The 18,515-nt window shown below is 43.2% G+C and overlaps 1 protein-coding gene across 2 annotated transcripts in view; it reads left to right on the top strand.

Annotated features, from left to right (window-relative positions):
• Arhgef28 (Rho guanine nucleotide exchange factor 28) overlaps positions 1-18,515 on the top strand; it is a 281,915-nt gene that overhangs the window by 235,874 nt on the left and 27,526 nt on the right. For both annotated transcript variants that reach the window (XM_060385610.1, XM_021639568.2), the window contains 6 exons: positions 1,334-1,465; positions 4,609-4,709; positions 7,252-7,290; positions 7,390-7,437; positions 12,435-12,920; positions 13,955-14,252. In XM_060385610.1, the coding sequence (XP_060241593.1) occupies positions 1,334-1,465; positions 4,609-4,709; positions 7,252-7,290; positions 7,390-7,437; positions 12,435-12,920; positions 13,955-14,252 (1,104 nt within the window). The remainder of the gene's footprint in view (positions 1-1,333; positions 1,466-4,608; positions 4,710-7,251; positions 7,291-7,389; positions 7,438-12,434; positions 12,921-13,954; positions 14,253-18,515) is intronic.

Genomic DNA, 18,515 nt, shown 5'->3' with positions numbered 1-18,515 from the left:
GGTTTTTGTTCCTTACCACATGACAGAGGAACGAGGATGGCCTTGTGGGCCCAAGGGAACCCACGGCAGTGGAGGCGCGTGGAGGCTGCCGATGAGAATCCATCCTGGGTCATCGGTCCACACCTGAGTGTGGGTGATCAAGGCTCCCTGCCAGGGCGAAGACCCCACTGTGTAAAGAAAAGCCCCTTTACTCTGCTGAACCGCTGTTTTCCTTCCCTCCTCTTCCTGAATTTCACCTGTCTTCCAGTTTCCAGCCCTCTAGGAACTTGTTCCCATGGTCCCAGTCCCACCAGGGACTGTTGCTCTCCTGCAGCTCTGCGTGGCCATAGCTACGAGACTCTCTCCCCGCTTCTCCTTCAGATTTCCCTGATCAGCTGTCAAAGAAGTCTAACTGTGGTGAGGATGCTTTAGAAATAATCACAAGGTCCTCAAAATAGTAATATTCCACATGCTAGCCAATGCTCCTTTATGTGAGTAAACATGTCCTCTTTGGGGGCTCAGTAGTTCCCAAGAGGACTAGAACACAGATGGGGCTGTGTATCATGACAAACAAGTTTGAAGAAACACTCTTTTGAGGAGTAGTTAGTATTTCTTAGTCACAATGTTAAAAATTCTAGTATATGATAGTATATGTGTATTAATTGAAGTACAGTAAGGTTTTCAGTATACTAATTTACTGAAGGTTGCACTTGAGCTATTTTATACAATGGTAAATTCTCTATGCAGAAGGATGCTGTTATCGTTGGTATGGACTGCAGGGTTGTATAATTTTTCTGTAAGAGGCCAGTTCTAAGTATTTTAGTCTTTGCCGGTCACACACTTTTGGGATATAGTTGTATGTGCTTATGAACATGATGGCACACGCCCGAAATCCCAGTCCTTGAGAGGTAAAGGCAGGAAGGTCAAGAGTTCAAGACCATCCTCAGCTGCAGAGAGTGTCTGAGACCAGCGGGAGTACATGAGAACCTGTTTCAGAATAAAAGGAAAGAAAAGTAAACAAATGTTAGTTCTCTAGGCTGCATGACGAAAGTTGCAGGTCCAATGTGGTCTATCAACTTTCAGTCACTCACAGTAGCTAGCCTTTTCCCATTGTGCTGCAACGAATTGTCACCTACAGAGTTCATGCCCAAGAACCATGTGACAGAGTTACTATCAAGTCAATTAATTCACAAAAATAATCTCACAATGTTCTTTCTAGGCACGTCTGCAGTTTTGCGCTGAGCTTTATCTTTGGGCACGCGCTGCCCAGCTGTTGCAGGCTGGATGCACCTGCCAGACTAAATCTCTCTATGTATTTATTGTTTAAATTTAGTTTTGTTTTTCTCCTTGTTAGCCGAGAGTCTGCAGGTTGCTGTGAAGGCTTCAAAGATAGGCGATGTAAGCCAGACATCTGAAGAAGGCTCTGGAGGCACTGTCCTGACCGACGTGCCCGCGTCACAGGATGTACCAGCATCACCAACTGCTTGTAAGTGATAGTGCGGGCCTTGGCAGTGAGCCTGGGCACAGCCCCAGTGTCCATGGTGGTCATATAAAACAAAAGCACTAATTTACTGATTTTAAGAGAACTTAATGTATTTTTTGTAATTAGGAGGAAAAAAAAGCTTGAGAATACATGGTGGCTGTAAATAGAAATTATATGTGGCAATTAATGGCACTTGTATTCCAAGGACTTGTCTGTCGGTTATGCTATCTTGTCCCTCAGTTAAGCATTGCACCTTCCCAAAATCACATCTGCCTTGGTTTTCACGACTCCTTGGATGAAATTTTGAAAGGACCTTCAATCCTTTTTTAAAGGGTCTCTGCAATCCGTTAAGCAAACAAGCTTTCGAGTATAATGGAAAGTGTCAACTAAGCAACCACAAATCAGAAGGATTTAAAGTCCCTCCTACCCCCATGACACACATGAACATGTGAGCATGAGGTTTGGTGGCATCGTTATAAGATTGCCAAACAAATCTTTTTTTTTTTTTTTTTTTGGTTTTTATGGTGCCAGGATTATTGAGCCCAAAGCCCCGAGTAGACTAGGCAAGCAGTCTCCCACGGAGCCACACCCACAGCCCTCACAGAGAGGCTTCTTCAGGTTGGAATATGTTTTGTGCAGCCTCAGCTGACCTCCGTTTATGATCCCTCTGCCTGAGAAGTGTGAGCTTACAGATGTGCACTGTCACACCCAGCTGTCGATACATTTTAAAAATAATAGGAATGAGTTTAGCAATGTCTCTGAACCCAATTATGCTGTTTTAGGCCGCATACTAAATTCCATAAAGGATTCTAAAATAAGAGAATACAAAGTATATTTTTCCATCGTGTAAAGATGGTAAAAAAAAAACAAACAAAAAACAAACAAACCTTACTCCTAAATCATATGTGTGATAAAATGTCTGCAATATTTTTTTTTTTTGAGACAAGGTCTTACCTGGCTCTCGTACTGTCCTTAAATTTACTATTGTATTTGAGAATGGCTTTGAATTCCTGATTGTCTCCAGTGCAAGGGTTTTAGGTGTGTGCTGCCGCATCCGCTGTGTGTTAGAATTTCCTTAACAAATGCCTTGGTTCAGTAGAATGCCCAGAAGCAACATAACTTTTTAATTCTTTACATTTTTTCTTTCGTTTCATCACGAGCACCCAAAATTATTTTCCCCTCTCAAATTCTGCTTTATCTAATCCTGGCTTTCTATTTTCAGAATGTGCACATATGTTTTTCATTTCGAACAGCCAGATTCATCAGGGGAGTTGTACTTCTCTGGGTGATTTCCTTTAGAAGAGCCTCATTATGCCATTGAGGAAGTTCTCTCTAAAAATACCGAGGGTATGGTCTTTCGCCCAGCCCGAGGGACAGCTGGGAGGTTCCGCTCTGCCCCTGCAGCTGTCTGGAGCGCTCGGCTGGTCCTTCCCTCCCTCCAGGCAGGCTAGTGTAGGTTGGCCCCATCCGAATCTACATCTGGGAGCCTTCTGCAGTGACAGTCACTTGCTAGAACTAGAGCAGCCTGCCTCGGGATCAGGCCGGGAGGCACAGGTGAGCTCTGTAAGGCAGAGGCCATCTTGGATTAGAGCAGAGCGCTGCTGGAGTCCGAGCTCCTTCTACAGTTGTTCAGGGTGGAGGATTATTCTCCAGCGAAGGCATGGACTCTGAGTGGTTCTGCAGTGGCTTTGTGGAGGGTCTTTGTGAAGCAAGCCCATGTCGCTCTGGGTCTATAGGGCAAGCAAAGTCCTCTCATTTTCTTCATCGAGATGCTTACCATGGGCAATGATTATAATCTACTTCCTAGAATGGTCAGTCTAGCAGAGACCCCACTGCCCACCCTCATGCTGACTCTGAGGGGACACGAACCTCATGGAAAATCTAGCTTTCTTCCTCCGCTCGGCTCCACAGGAGCCTCCTCTAACATTTAAGTGTTTTTGTTAATGTGAGGAAGGGGGGAGGAGAGACAGACTGGTTTCCTTTTTGGAAATGGCTTGGACATCTCTTAGGAGTTAGGAAAAGTCACTATGAATTGTCCCTCCACCGTCATTGCGTAAGCAGTGGTCCACTTGGACACAATGGACTTGGTTACCACTTGATCCATTTGAAATGCTTTCCACTCACACAGAAAACAGAAGAGGCTTCTGGAGTCCTGGACAACTGTCATTTTCCAAAGAGGATGCAAGTAATTAAGTTAGAGAGAAGGAGACACTCCCTTGTTAGAAACAAAGATGCATACCGATATGATATTAAAACAAAAACGAAAAACCATTACAAATGTTATCAGGAAATGAATCTTTGGGTCAGGGTTCTGCTCAGATACTGCTCCAATGAAGTATGTGTGGGCCTTGAAAGGCCCGGTTTGAATTAGTAAGAGGTGAAATGAATGTAGTCTTAAGTTTTGACTGAGTTCACATCGTCCGTAAATAAATAATGAACTTCTGTCGACTGAGGTTTCATGGGTGAAGGTAAATTTGTATTTGATATGTAACAACTCTGGACCAGCTGCTGTGTTTTCCTGCATTAAATGTACAGTGTTTACAGTATTAACGTATAAGTGGGAAACTTGAGAAAAGCTGAAAATGAGGAAAAACCGGGGCAGGCTCTCGGTTTTTATGACTCTGAAACCCTAACGCATTAGCCACCTCGGCCTTCCTAGAACAGCGCCCCCTGCGACTCTGGACCTTCCTCTAGACTTGTCTATCAGCTGCTGCTCTCACACCGGCTACAACGGAGTCTTTTACGGACCTGGTCTGCTGAGACACTGCTTTTCTTGTCTCACCGGGCACCTGTGTTAAATGTCTCCTTTCCCAGGAGCCTTTGTCCTATTAGAGGGAAGTGAGAGGTAGACTTGGTACCACAAACAGCACACGGACACTTCAGCCCAAGCCAGAAGCACAGTTAAAAAACTTGGTACAGAGGTGCTGCTTGGAATTTCTTAGCTTGTAAGCTCCATGAGAGCAGGGACTGTGGACTTTGCTCTCTAGCGCCCCCACGGAGCACTCAGTATGTATTACCTTGTGGTAGTTTTTTTTTTTTTTTTTTCTTTTTTGCAAACGTGTGTCAGTGTGTACAGAAGAAACCACTTGGCTGGCTGATGTTTGATGCTGTCCTTTTTTGTTTCTGTCTCAATGGTGTGCTTCCAGCACTAGTCACAGAAGGGACAGAAGGAAGAGGCTGCTGGGATGTGGATCCCGGGCTCCAGGGTGTGGTAACGGACTTGGCGGTCTCTGATGCAGGGGAGAAGGTATTGTTAATTAACCACCTCGTTAGTAACCAGCACCCATTGCCTTGTATATAAAGTAGCTTGAGCTCTCAGGCAGCGAGTGGATTGGAAATGCTTTTTTTTTTTCCTGAATTGTTTCTGATTCATTTAAATATCTATATCGAAGCGTTCTAGTCTATTCTTTAAATGTTCATGTTCTTTCTATATCATGTAGGTGTTTAAAAAACAACTGAAAATTATTAAAAACAAAACAAAAAGCTTGAAAACCCTCCTGTGTGTATGTGTGTCTGCGTTCTCTGACTTCCGGGCTTACTTTCTGCAAACCTTTGCTTTTTCTCCTACTGCTTTTGGCAACTCTGGCTGAGAGCTGGCCCCGACATTGGGATGCCACACCACCAGATGGCGCCATTGGAGCTGGACTAATTTCCACTTTGGGACGGACTCGCTTCTATCCTCTACCAAGCCACTGCTCCTCAACCACTTTCCACCTTCCTTCCGCAGACTCTGAACCCACACGTTTTGCCTGTGGCAGGGTGTTCTCACATGCTGCTGTCTCTCTGATTCTTGATATATGTAGGCTGTAACTCTCTGTAGAAATTTCATGCATACAGTTTCCTGTTAACTTCAAGTCTGTGGTTTCCTAAGCAGGGGAAGAATAACACTGTGATTTGGGGAGGTGGCGAGTCAGCCAGAGAGTTTTCACTCTGTCTAGCGTTGATGTAACCCTATCACTGAATATTCATGTGTACCGGTGTGGGAGTACAGCTTATGTTTATTACAAATGCAGCACTCTGCTTGTGTGTTTCCCAGATGCGTGACAGGTGACAGCACAGCTCTGCCTGTCAGAACTTCACAGCTCTGATTTAGTATTCATTTTCAAAGTTCATTGGCCCAAGTTAATTTATGATTACAGAATTTTACTCTATTTATTCTGATTGTATGCTTTGAGACTTATTTGTCTTCCAATGTTTCCTGCTTTTCCGTGTGATCTTTGCTTTGAAGTCTGAAGTGTGTAGTTTTCAGTGGCTCCTAGGTTTTGAGGGAGGAAAGACAGTCGGTCAAGTGGCAGCTGAATTCTGCACAGAAAGTGGGTTGGTTTCTAGCTATAGGGAAATCTGACCCTTGATAAGGTCTTTTTGAGAAGGGAAGTAAACTGAGATACAGGAAAGGGTCACTGGGGTCAAATTTTAAGCAAGCGTGTAATACATGTCTTGGCACTAGCATCCTTGAAAGGATAAAGTTAAAACAAATTTCTAAAAGAATTAAAAACAGTTTCAAAAAGAGAAGAAATTCTCCTGCTCAGCTATTAACTGCAGTTGTGCAGGACAACCACCAGGGGGCAGATGATGTTCACTAAAAAGATATGTTTCCTGTCTCATCCCAAACCTAGTTCTAGCTTGAGCACTCAAGTGTAGCACAACCCTTTCCGCATTTACTTCTCTATAGAGCATAAACATCAGGAGTATTATGTTATCTTTACCACAAAAGCAGTGGATGAGCCAAGCTGGGCTGGTAAGAAAAGCAGGACCCTTACCACCAAAGTGGTAAAGGGCTTAGCCTGATGTCTCCCATACAGAGTTCTGAAGTACTGACTGACTTGTCTGCCGCTTCAGCCTTTGTCCTTTCTCTATTAGAGGGACTTAGCAACAAAGTCTTTAACTGGCGGCATGAAAGAAAGGACATCAGGCCAGCCCGTCGCAGGTGTTAGCATCAGGGTGAAGATGCCTGGGAGATGTTACCATGCTTGGCTTCCTTTAGGGCTTGCCGAGACATGGACCCAGACAAAAGCAAGCATCATGTGGAGTGTGGAGTGTTCTTTGCCACTTGCTTATTAAAAAGAGGGTGTGCGAATGCATCTTACAGTGATTTGTTGACTGTCCTTTATGTGCTAAGCACTATTCTTAGGTTTGTAGCTAGAACATTGAATACACAAAGTCTTACTATTTGTTGGTTTTCTAATGAGAGAAGACAGGCACTAAATAAATAAACAAATGCTTGATGGAGTTTTGGGAACTTGAGCTCTCAGTATCTACACGTTCCGCGCATTCAGTGGTATGAAAGAAACAAAGTCTGAGGCATAGGCCCCATCCCCAAGGAGAAGATGCAGCCTCCTCTGGCTTCATTGCTGGGGTTTGAGCTGGCATGGTGATTGATTGAGGCAGGACCTGGAGGACATCAACTGAGCGCTTCCCTGGGGCTTCTCTAAGTACCCACTGGCTGCTTGAGCCTCACGGTTCTCTAACACTGAGATTGGGAGCAGAGGCCCTGTGCTGTCCTGCTCTTCCGGAGAACATGGTATAACTGCCTGTCCTGGAGATGAGGCACTTGTCCGCAGAGCTCCTTTGCTATCCTCTATGCCACTTTAAGGCATGGTTGGGTAACAGTTTGAGTTTGAATGAGTGAAGACCCACAATGACAAGGGGCTGTTGAATTCTCCGGCTCGGGAGGAGATGGTTACTGTAGCTGAGGTGATGGAGTTAGGGAGGGAAGCTCGTGTGTTAGGGATTCATGATAGCTTTCAGAAGTCAAGCTGTTCATTTTCTCATGTTTTTATGTATTTTAGGTGGAATACAGAAGTTTCCCAGGGTCTTCACAGTCAGAGGTGAGCTACACGTGTTTTGAACATATACCACCCTTTCTCAAATTGTAGCCAAGGAAGCTTTTCAAGAATTTGACACGTGTAATCCTTTTTCACCCCCAGATTATACAAGCGATACAGAATTTAACCCGTCTCCTCTATAGCCTTCAGGTAATGACTCTCCTGCAATCTCAACCTTGTGAATGTTTCTCTTGATGTACTTTGACGATTCCCAGACCTTAGAAATTAGAAGGGTCCTGAGTGACCCTAGAAGAATGTCAACTCCCCGAGGTGTAACTCCTCCAGATGAGCTGAGTTCACCAGCACAGCACCAGCATGGCACCAGCATGACACCACCACGTTTTACCCCATTGATCTCTGAAACCCTAAAACCATTCATGTCTCTCGAAAAACAGCGATGGCTCTGCCTGAATCCGACACAGTGAAACATGACTTCTTATTTTCTGATGAAAACTTAAATTCTCACCTGAACTTGCACGTGTGGCCTTAGGCCTTTGTGACGAGCTGTGAAGTCATTTGCTTGACCCTCTACCTTTTGGTTTGCTCATCATCCAGTCCTGATTGAGTGCACTTTCTGTGCCAGGCACTGCTAAAGGGTAAGGTCACAAAAGCAAACCGGGCTCCACGCCTCCTCCTGACGGTGGCTTGCTGTCTTTTAGAGGGCTACCCTCACTCGATGCACAATGAAGAGGCCACCAGCGTGCTCAAAGTGCTTTACGCCATGGCTTGAAAACTTTTAATGCCGTCAAGACAGTAGTTATGGTGTAGAAATTTTTGAGAATAAAAATCAAGTAAAATGTCTTGTGGTTCCAAAAAGGGAATTGCTGTTGCCAGGATAATTTTTAAAAAACCACAAGTAACTAATAAGACATTTGTCCCATGTTGTGTGCATCCCTTTGGAGTTTAGATTGTTGCATGTCACCCACTAACCACACACATCTTTCTGCGGCATCAGATATTCTACAGCATGGGCGTTAATATATGCGTAGTATTTGGGTCTGTAGAATTTATTCAGTCCCAAGTATTTATGTTTGTGTTATTGATAGCACAAAAATGTCAATATCCTTTATAGTTACTGTCTTTAACTATATCTGAATGTCTCCTTAGGCTAAGGTACTATCATTACCTTTTTACGATTTTATTAAACTGCCAAAATTAATCAAATCATCTCTTTTCTTTTCATTTCTTCTCTTTTTCTTTTTCTTTCTCCCCTCCGTGATTTAAAATTGGAGCAAGATATCAGATTAATTTTTTAATTCTTTACTTATTACTAGAACCAAGCATGTTCCCTCAAAATTTCTTATTAGTCTTTCATAATTCATATTTTATACCTTAGGACTGTTAAAGGAAAATTAAGTCTAAATTTGAAGCAAAAAACATAAAGTCATGGCTGCATAAGATATTTCCTTATTTCTATTTTGACAATAGAACACTTGTTTCTCTTAAGCACTGTTGCTCCCATGTCCATTCTTGCTTCAGAACCATTGTCTCAGAGAGAAATGCTTTGGATTACACTTGAGTATATGGAAACACTGGTCACCTCCTATAATTTTCATTTTTTATAAGTTTCTAGATCACTCTGTCCAGTTTCCTACCCCTTACCAAGACCACTAGCTTAAAACTGCATTGCTATTCATGAACTAAATGGGAGCAAGTTTGTGTTTCTGCCATGATCAGTTTCCTTGTCTAAGAACAGGGTCAGCCCCCTCTTACTTTAGGTTATACTGGAAGCTTTATAATTGTCTTCATACAGGTACTATATAGAATTAGAAACATATGTCTATGCTTCCCCAATGATGGTTGTTGATAAAAGATATTGGTTTTTAATGTAATTTTTAAGATATTCAGCCAACCCATTAAACTTTAGTTTTTGTTTTAATAAATTTTCCATAGATTCTCTGGAATGTTTCAGGTAGGAAGTTTGGGGGAAAAAGTGCTATGACTATTTCTCAATAACTTTATCAATTGAATTTTTGGTTTATTTGGATGGGCACAAGGGTATCTAACTTTTTAACATGGTGACATAGCTTTGTCATCTACAAATGTGTTGGGCTGCATCCATTTATCTTGTGGAGAAAACAAGCTTTCTTTTAGATGTCAACTAGGAGGCTTTGGGCTTGAGGAACTCCATTAAGCTCTCAGGAGCTGGAAACACCCTGAGCTGTGTCACTTGATGAAGTATGTAGAGTCATTTTTATGTTGTTTGCCTCTGAATGCCCATTGACCTCAGTTTTGCTATATGTTAATTTAGTGATTTTCAATCTGTGGGTTGCGACCCTTTGGGGTCAAATGACCCTTTTATAGGGGTTGCCTAAGATAATCAGAAAATACAGACATTTATATCATGCTTCATAACAGAAACATTTACAGCTATGGTGTAACAGTAAGAAGTAATTTTGTGGCTGGGGGTTGCCATAACATGAGGAACTGTTTTAAAGGGATGCGGGGGTAGGAAGGTTGAGAAGCACAGGGTTAAGCTGAATCTGAATGGGAAACATCAAAGTCCCCAGTGGGACCCCTTCATCAAGTCAAAGCTTTTGGGCTGCTCTTAGGATATGGGGTCTGAAATAGTTGTTTTGTAGTATGGTCCTCTCTTTAGAAGCTGAACTTTTAACCCATTTCTGAAACATGAAAATTTGGTCCCTATATTAGAGTTGGAAAAGCATAGACAGGCTAAAAAAAAGGACACGGAGCACGGATAACTCTACCTCAGTAGGTGAAATGAGAGTGGATTAAGAATTCCTAAGCACAAATGTTGAATGTGGAAATCAATACCCAGTCTTCAGCTGTATGTTTACAAGAGGGAAGAGAATGGCCTCATCCCAACCTCCAGCAGATATGATGAGTTCCTTATGGTTACACTGAGTTATCCTAATTGTAATCCTTACACTAGAGCTAGTGCCTATTTGTTTAAACATGCAAAATATTGGGGTTTATGTGCTTTATAGTCCTGATCCCCCTGGGGTGCATTGATGTTAAGTGGTGCTGTCAGGCCGGCAGAGTGCCAATGGGTTATCAGTGCTGGTTAGCCCATATTTAAAGGCCACAGTGGTTGGTACTTACTCTCCATGATGACCGTTGTTCTACTTATAATGGCTCTCCAAAGTCATGCATCAAGAGTGACCGTAAATTTTTTCAATTTATTTCCAAATTTAAAAACACAAATTTTATTTCAAAAGGCCCCAGTGAATTCATTTTTGAGTCTTATTCCAACCCAAGTATGAATTTTAAAATACCTGAGTTAGCAGACTTTCAGAAAAGCGCTGATCTCATAAACTGATGGGCAAATCCCCATCTTCCTAGGGTGTGTGTTACACAGGCAATTTTAAAACATCTTAGGAAGGTAAAATCTGAATTCGTTCTTAGGACGATAATAACATCTCACTCAGAGTCAAGCCACACACACACACCCAGCCACACACACACACACACACACACACACGCCCAGCCACACACACATGCCCAGCGTCTTTCTCTTTGCAATTTGTCCCTTCTCTACTTCCTTGCACTTGAAATGGGAATTTTCAGAATTGAAAGCTTTTGAGAGCACTTACAGTACATTTATTGTTATTGTTGGTTTGCTTCACTGGCATCTCTCCAGATTCTGGTCATTGTTTCCTGTGATGCTGCTAAATTTTTCATAGTCAGATACTATAACTCAAAATGTTTTGTTTTTGTTTTTAATGTTTGATCATGTCTGCTGGGATTCGGAGTGTCTACTCCCCCTTAACCATTGAACCCTCCTGTTAGCAATCCAGGAAACAATGACTTTAAGCTAGATTTTTTTATTTGACTTTCTTGCTATAATGCAAAAATCTAGTAATAAGGAGACCATCTCTACCCATTTCCATTGCTCCTAAAAACAGCGTTAACTGCAATTCTCAGGCATTATGTTATAAAAGGACTATTTGCCAAAAGCCTCTAGATAGTTGACTTTTATTTTTATGTCTTCATGAAAGCAATATATAAAGCTCAAATAATTTTTGGTTTGGGACTCAAATAAAGGATACTTCTGTGTTTATATAGATTCTTAACTTCCCACGAATGATTGACTGGGGACCTCAGAAGGAGGAGAATAGAACAGGAATTCAGAGTCTTGTGAATTTACACACTAAGTCTTTACCCAATGGGCTCACTCAAATACAACCAAACAACCAGCAGCCTGTCATGTCTCCAAAAGGAGGGATGAGAACAATCACCTCTCTGTAGCCTTGAGTTTTTCATCCTTGGGCCTGACCAACCTTGGATTGAAAAGCTGGAAAAAAGCGATTCCAGAAAATTCAGGAAACCAGTTTGCTTTCACCCCCCCCCATGTGAACGCAGTAATGTGTAGACAGTGTATTAGAGGGCACGCACAGTCTGGGGGCAACCTAAAGGGCTTGGGGGTGGGGACTGGGGAGGCTTATGTCTGGCTACTAAGCCATTTTGGATAGGAACCAACTATCACCTGGTTTGAATATGGCCAGGGCTACTGATTATATGTATTATTTCATATAAACCCCCAAGCCATACTTCAGGAGATGTAGAAAAGCCTGTTTCAAAGCTCAAAGTGCCCTTGGATCTAAGTCGGGAAGGGTAAGGATATGGCGGGAAAATAATCAGCAGGCATTCCATGTTTTAGAGATATTTCTGACTAAGAGGGCCACACACCTTGCTAGCTTTGTGCCTTATTGACAAAGTAGTGAAGCAGCAAGCTAGAAGAGGAGAAGTTGATATTGGCTCCTAGTTTCAGAGCATGGTCACTTGGCCCCACTGCTCTGGGGAAAGCAGAACTTCATGGTGGGTATACCAGATAGAGTAGACCTATTTACTTCATGGCATCAGGATGAAAAAAAAAAGGAAGGGGATAGGTCCCGGCATCCCCTTTCAGGGGCACGCACACACACACACACACACACACACACACACACATACACACGCACATATGCACACTCGGACAAGCACAAACACACATGGACCATCCCACCCCCATTCCTGCCTGACCAGGACTCTAGAGCTGCCTCCTAAAGCTTCTGCTTTCTCCCTCTAGTTCCACAGCTGACCACCAGGCCTTTAACCTATGACCGTTGGGGCCCCTCTACCACCCCACATGTAACAAAGCCTGTGTTCACTCATTTGGCTTCTTCTGCTCCCCTCTCCTGCCTCAGGCTGCCTTGACCATCCAGGACAGCCACATTGAGATCCACAAGCTGGTTCTACAGCAGCGGGACAGCTTGGCCCCCAGCCATCCTTTCCGAGGTGGCCCCTTCCAGGACCAGGAGAAATCGCGCTACCTGGAGAAGCAGCGTGAAGAGCTGGCCAACATCCACAAGCTTCAGCACCAGTTCCAGCAGGAGCAGCGGCGCTGGCGCCGCACCTGCGATCAGCAGCAGCGCGAACAGGAAGCCCAGGAGAGCTGGCTGCAGGCGCGGGAGCGTGAGTGCCAGTCACAAGAGGAACTGCTTCTGCGCCACCGTAGTGAGCTGGACCACCAGCTCCAGGAGTACCAGCAGAGCCTGGAGCGGCTGCGGGAGGGCCAGCGGATGGTGGAGAGGGAGAGACAGAGGATGCGTGTCCAGCAGGGTCTGCTGGGTCACTGCAAGCACAGTCGCCAGAGGAGCCTCCCTGCTGTCTTCTCTCCAGGGACCAAGGAGGTATGCTTTACCCCTGCTTACGCTGGGCTTACCCAAACACCAGTGTCCTTGTGGAAGAGCTCACAAAAACGTCTCAGCTGGGAGATGAAAAGTCAACAGTGTTTAGAATCAATTCATGGGTGTCTTGCCTTAAAGTAGGAAATGTTAAGGTCATAGGTCTTTATTGGGGGCCTGTGTGCTCTGAGAACCCCTACCTAAGAAAGGGGTTGCCCCAGTAAGATAAGGGCTTCTCCCTTAGCAACATCCACTGTGAGCATGCTGGTTCCGTGGTATGTGAAGGGCTCTCTTTAAATGATCTGTTGTGATAGTCTAAGAATAATCTATTATACTGTATTATGGAGTATTTAGCGCTTCAGGTGTAAGCCTTGAACTGAACAGATTCGGATGGGAATTTATTTGCTGTTTGTGAGTTGGAAATAGCGAATTCAAAATCTATTTCACTAAAAAGTCATCATGAACTGCACTGGTTAAGGAGTGACTGGATAAAACCATTTACAAGTTTCCTGTTCCCTCTGGATCCTCTCTAACACTGCTTGACAATCCATTTATCTGGTCAGAGTTTCTGCACTCCGCATTGCATTGTGTTTTTATTGGTGGTGCATAAAGCTATAAAAGTTAATAGGCTTATAAGAAAACTACATTGCATCTGATTTCCCCTTCAACTTTGCTAAATTACATTTATTGCAAATTCCTTGTGCATTGAAGGATATGTTTTCAACCTTTTTATATAGCAAAAATGGAAACACTGCTTGCTTTGATTAAAATAAAGTGGAGACTCTCTAATGGCATAGAACTCTGCTTTTTTTTTTTTTTAATAAGATACATTGTGCATGGCAAATTGGAGTTTCTTGTTCTAGCTCATTTAAAGAGGTTGGGAGGACAGTAAACGGTAGATTTCTCTCTAACCTCATTTTTTATTAAAGTCTTGATTTCTAGAACAAGAGTTTTCAGGCTTGTGGGCTAAATAAATACTTTGTGAAACTTGTTTAAGTTGCTAAGAAAATTATTGTACTTTTCTCTATTTCTCTCTGCAGGTAGTGGAACTTAATCGAGCTGAGAGTTTGTGTCATGAGGATTCACTTTTCATCAACGAAGCTTTAATACGCATGTCACTTAACACTTCCGATTCACCAAATCCACCAAGTGTCCCCTGGGATGCTCACCCCGCAGCTGTCTCTCATGTTGATTTGGTAAGGACCAGTGACAATCAAACAGAACTGGAGCTAGACATTTCTCGGTCTTCAGATGTCAACCATGAACTCTGGACGGCAGCAGGGCTGGGTCATCAGATACCTGCCCCCCAAGAAAACAGCGCGGATTCTTGTGAAAATGGTAATTAATTCTTTACACATCCTCTGTATGATGTTATGGAGAAACTGGCTTCTTGAGTGGTTGGCTCCCCAGTAAAATGAACCAAAGTGAGCCTAGTGTGGGGATGGTGCTATCAGTGAGTTGGAGTTTGTTTTGGAAACCTGTGGAGTCTCCTCTGAAGTTTCTAAACAGATGAGGCCTTGTGGTGGGGCTTAGAGGAATGGTTCTCCTCCACCTGTGGGTTGTAACCCCTTTGGAGCTTCAATGACCCTGTCACAGGGGTCACCTAAGGCCATCAGAAAACACAGATATTTATGTTATGATTCAGTAGCAAAATTACAGTTTTGAAGTAGCAACAAAAATAATTTTATGGTTGGGGGATCACCACAACATTAGGGACTGTATTTAAAGGGTCACAGTGTTAAGAAGGTTGAGAACTGCTGGCTTAGAGTAAGCTCTAGACATGACCAGTGAGGCATTTAGGCCAATGGGCTAAGTGATTTCTCCTTAAAAGAGGTGCAACTTGATATTTGTTCTCCACTGTAGCTAGAGCCTGCTACTTCTTGACATGTGTCTTGGTTGACACTCAGAAATAAAAGGTACAGACAGGATTTGTGGTGGAACTTTTTTGTCTATCAGGGTTATTTCCTCTGACATTAGTGAAATCTTCTGTTCTACTATTAAACACTCAGAATGAAACTGTTAACATCATTTGTCATTGTAAAAAAAGGTGTTGTCTCCCTATAAGTACCTCCTAAGAACACAATTTGCTAAAGCATTTGCCAAATATAAGGGAAAGGCAGCTAGAGTTTCCAGCTCCATGTGAATCCAAATGATTGAAATCTCTGTCCGTTTTGAATTGTTTTCTGTTGGATGGGAGGCAGGAATGAGAAGAACTGGAAACCTCCCTACTGAAAAACAGATGGTATGCAACCGCATACACAAATGGCTGGCCACATGGATGGGGAATATATCACCGACAGTGCAATGTTTCAGAGACATAAAACAATCAGGGGTTATAGCGAGCTTTAGAACTGGACACAGATTTGTTTCCGGGCTTAACATATATTCTTAGTTTGTCAGTTGGGAGGATCATTTTCCAGCAACAAAAAGTTTTAAAGGCGTTCGGTTCCTTCCAATTAGAGGGCAGTCATTCTGACACTGCCTGTGAGTTGATTTATGACGGATCCAGGGAACTCTGAGGCTCAGACGTGGCTGAAGCTTGATGCTGCTTAGTCACTCTGGCGTCCTCTGTGAGAGAATGAAATTGTTTGTAAAAGCATTGCTTTAAATGAAAAAAAAAAAAATTAAGTACCATGGAATACTTTGCGTTAAAAAGTAAAGGCTCAAACAAAATTTAGAAAATGGAAACCCCTCCCGTACATGACCTTGAAATTCCGCCCCGTGGAGTCCAGTTATGGCTTGCTGTAACTGGGCACACACTGCCTCGCTGAGTTGACTCATTAACTTGCTATGCACAGAGTTTGTGGGCCTTGTCACTGTGGTTTTGTATGCTGGCTTTGGTATAGTTCAAAAGCTCCTTTTGAGTCAGACCACATTCGGCTTTTGTTTAGAAGTATTCCCCTCACTTGTGTGTCTGCCATCATGTCTCTCACCTTGGGCCTTAAGCTCTCAAACTTTGAAATATTTGGCAGTATGCTAGCAGTAGACAGAAAAGTGCACCAAGGAAATCAAAGGTGATTAGACACAGCGCCATTCTATTGGCATATAAAGTGTTAGGTAGGGTCAAGAGACATGGTGAGAAAATTGAGTCTTTGCTTCAGAAATCAATCATACGTCCAGTGTAGGCCAAGGACACTCAGGACATTGACAGGAGGCAGGAAGAGCAACAGCAGCCTGACTCTCTCGGGAATGTCCTGGGGCGCCGGACATAGACGTCAGGTCAGATATGCTCACTGCTGACGTTTCACAAGTAGTCAAAAGGCCTGTTCAGCATGAAGTGATTTCTGAAAGGGAGAGAAAAATGTCAGAGCATAGGGAATGATAGAAAAGGGGAATGAAAATGGTTCTTTTTTTTTTTTTTTTTTTTTTAAGGGGTGGTCAGGGCCAGATAAAACAGCTCAAGTTATTCCAAGCTTTCATGGTTCCGTGGCTTGGAAATGGCAGAGCATTGACCACTGCTGAGGGTTTTAGCTAGGCTCTGAGCCCTCATCATTCGTGCTCTTGTGGGAGGTGGGAGTGGAGGGATGGAGCTGGTGGAGGCAAGCCCCGGATATAGCGGGTGGGCAGAAGCCGTGCAGGCCAAGGCAGCATATTCTGTCTCTGAATCTTGGAGTAAATAGTTACCAAGCAACCACTGCAAAGCGGTCCTGGAGAGACAGTGCTCTAGCTGTGTGTGCCTCCAGTGGCCTGGGCTGTTGTTTTTGTTAAATATGCCTTTAACTGTGATTGAAAGCCCTGCTGTCTTAGTCTTGGATCATAAGGGCTGCTGTTTCAGGAGGAGCCTAAGAATGGTTTGCTCTCGTGTCTGCCCCAGGGCTGTGTTTGGGTGCAGCTCAAAGGAGTAAAAGTAAGGACTTTTGAAATAGAAGGGCTGATAAGGAAAATATATGTATATATGTGAATAAATTTCATGAGTGTGTTTAGAAGTCACCTAGACTGGAATTTTCAGTGTTTTCTTTTTTCTCTTTCAATCCAACCTCACCAAGACACTGTAGGTTTTCTCTGTGCTCTCACTTTGATTAGTCTTTTGGCCACTAGCACCATTAGCAGCAGTAACCATAGGACACCTCACCTTGCAGCGCCTGTACAGAAAACCTTCTAACCCCGCAAGCCACCATTGCAGTTGTGTGGCGAGCGTTGGGGGAGACTAGTATACAGCAAGCCAAAGCTTGTCCAAGGCCACAGAGCTGGCAAGGGAGCACCAGGAATCACAGCTGGGCAGACTGGGTCTGCAGCTCATGCCTTCAAGTCACTGGGCGGAAGCAGCCTAGGAGCCCTGCTGCCCCGTACGTGTGGCAGAACTTGGAGGAGTGTGGAATACATCTCTATGTAATGCCTGGCAGGACACTCACCATTGGGGGCCGGCTTTTGATTTTTGTTTACCCCCTTTCTCTTTTAATATTACCATTTGGAAGCTGTTTCTAAAGGCTTTGGATTTCTGTGGCCGCGTCTTCCTTGGGACCTGAACATCTTCAGGTGTCCTAAATAGCCTGCAGCTTCAGTTCCTTCCCAGAAGACTCATTTTTTCCCAAGGATATTTGGTTTTCTAATATCTAATAATAACCTTATTTTATTTCTAAATATTTAAGGTAGCACCATAAAGAAGTTTACTTTCTAGATTTGGAAAGTGTCTCATGAACAAAATTCTTGGATATTTGAGTATTCAATCCAAATTGGCATTTGGTTTTATTTATAATGGAAGAGATGGTTAGCTTAAATACGTTTTTTTTTTTTTCCCTTGCCTTTTTCTGAGGGATACCAGCCAAGACCACAAGAAGTTTGGATTTCTTTAAACAGTGAAGTCTCTGTGGGGCAATTGCTGTGTAATTGGCCCTATGAAACGCTCAGCTGCAGTGTCTCAGGCACCACCCAGCACGCAAAAGTCGTTTGTTTTCCTTGTTAACGGGAATTTTTCCCCTCTAACCTTCTAGAATTCTAGAAGTATATATTGAATGCACCCAGAATAGTGTCTATTAGTTCCTTTTTTCATCAATCAATGAAGACAACATTTTATGGTATTAAAGTCTGAAATCTGCTTGATCTTAGTCTTGCCTTTTATTTAAATATTTTTTAAAAATATCTCAGTACTCTATTTTTAGATTACCTAAAATGTTCTCATTGATGACATTAAATAATTATTGTTCAGTTATATGTAAAATAAACTTATATTGGGTAAATTATTATTATTATTAATATTCATGTGTGTATAAGTGTGTAAGTGTATGAGTGTGTCAGTGCAGGTTTGTGTATGCCAAGTTCTTGTGTGGAGGTCAGGGGACAATTTTTGGGAGCCGATTCTCTCCTTCCATCTTGTTGAGGCAGGCCTTGTTGCTGCTGCCATGCTGTGTGCTCCAGGCCAGCTGGCCCAAGTCTCCTCCCTGTATCTGCCTCTCCTCCTGCTCCTAGGACTGATGGCATTACACATCAAGCCACCATCAGTTTCTTTTACACGGGTTTCCAGGCTCAAACTCAGGTCATCAAGCATGTGTGGTGAGCCCTTTTACACACAGCCATCTTACTGGCTCCTGTTTTTGTGGTAATTTGAACAAAAGAGTAACTTTACTCATAAGAGGTTTAAAGCCTAGGCTAGCTTCAAACTCC

This window comes from Meriones unguiculatus, chromosome 6 (genome assembly GCF_030254825.1).
Source record: "Meriones unguiculatus strain TT.TT164.6M chromosome 6, Bangor_MerUng_6.1, whole genome shotgun sequence".
NCBI lineage: Eukaryota > Metazoa > Chordata > Mammalia > Rodentia > Muridae > Meriones > Meriones unguiculatus.
This window is presented reverse-complemented; position numbering and strand designations above follow the sequence as displayed.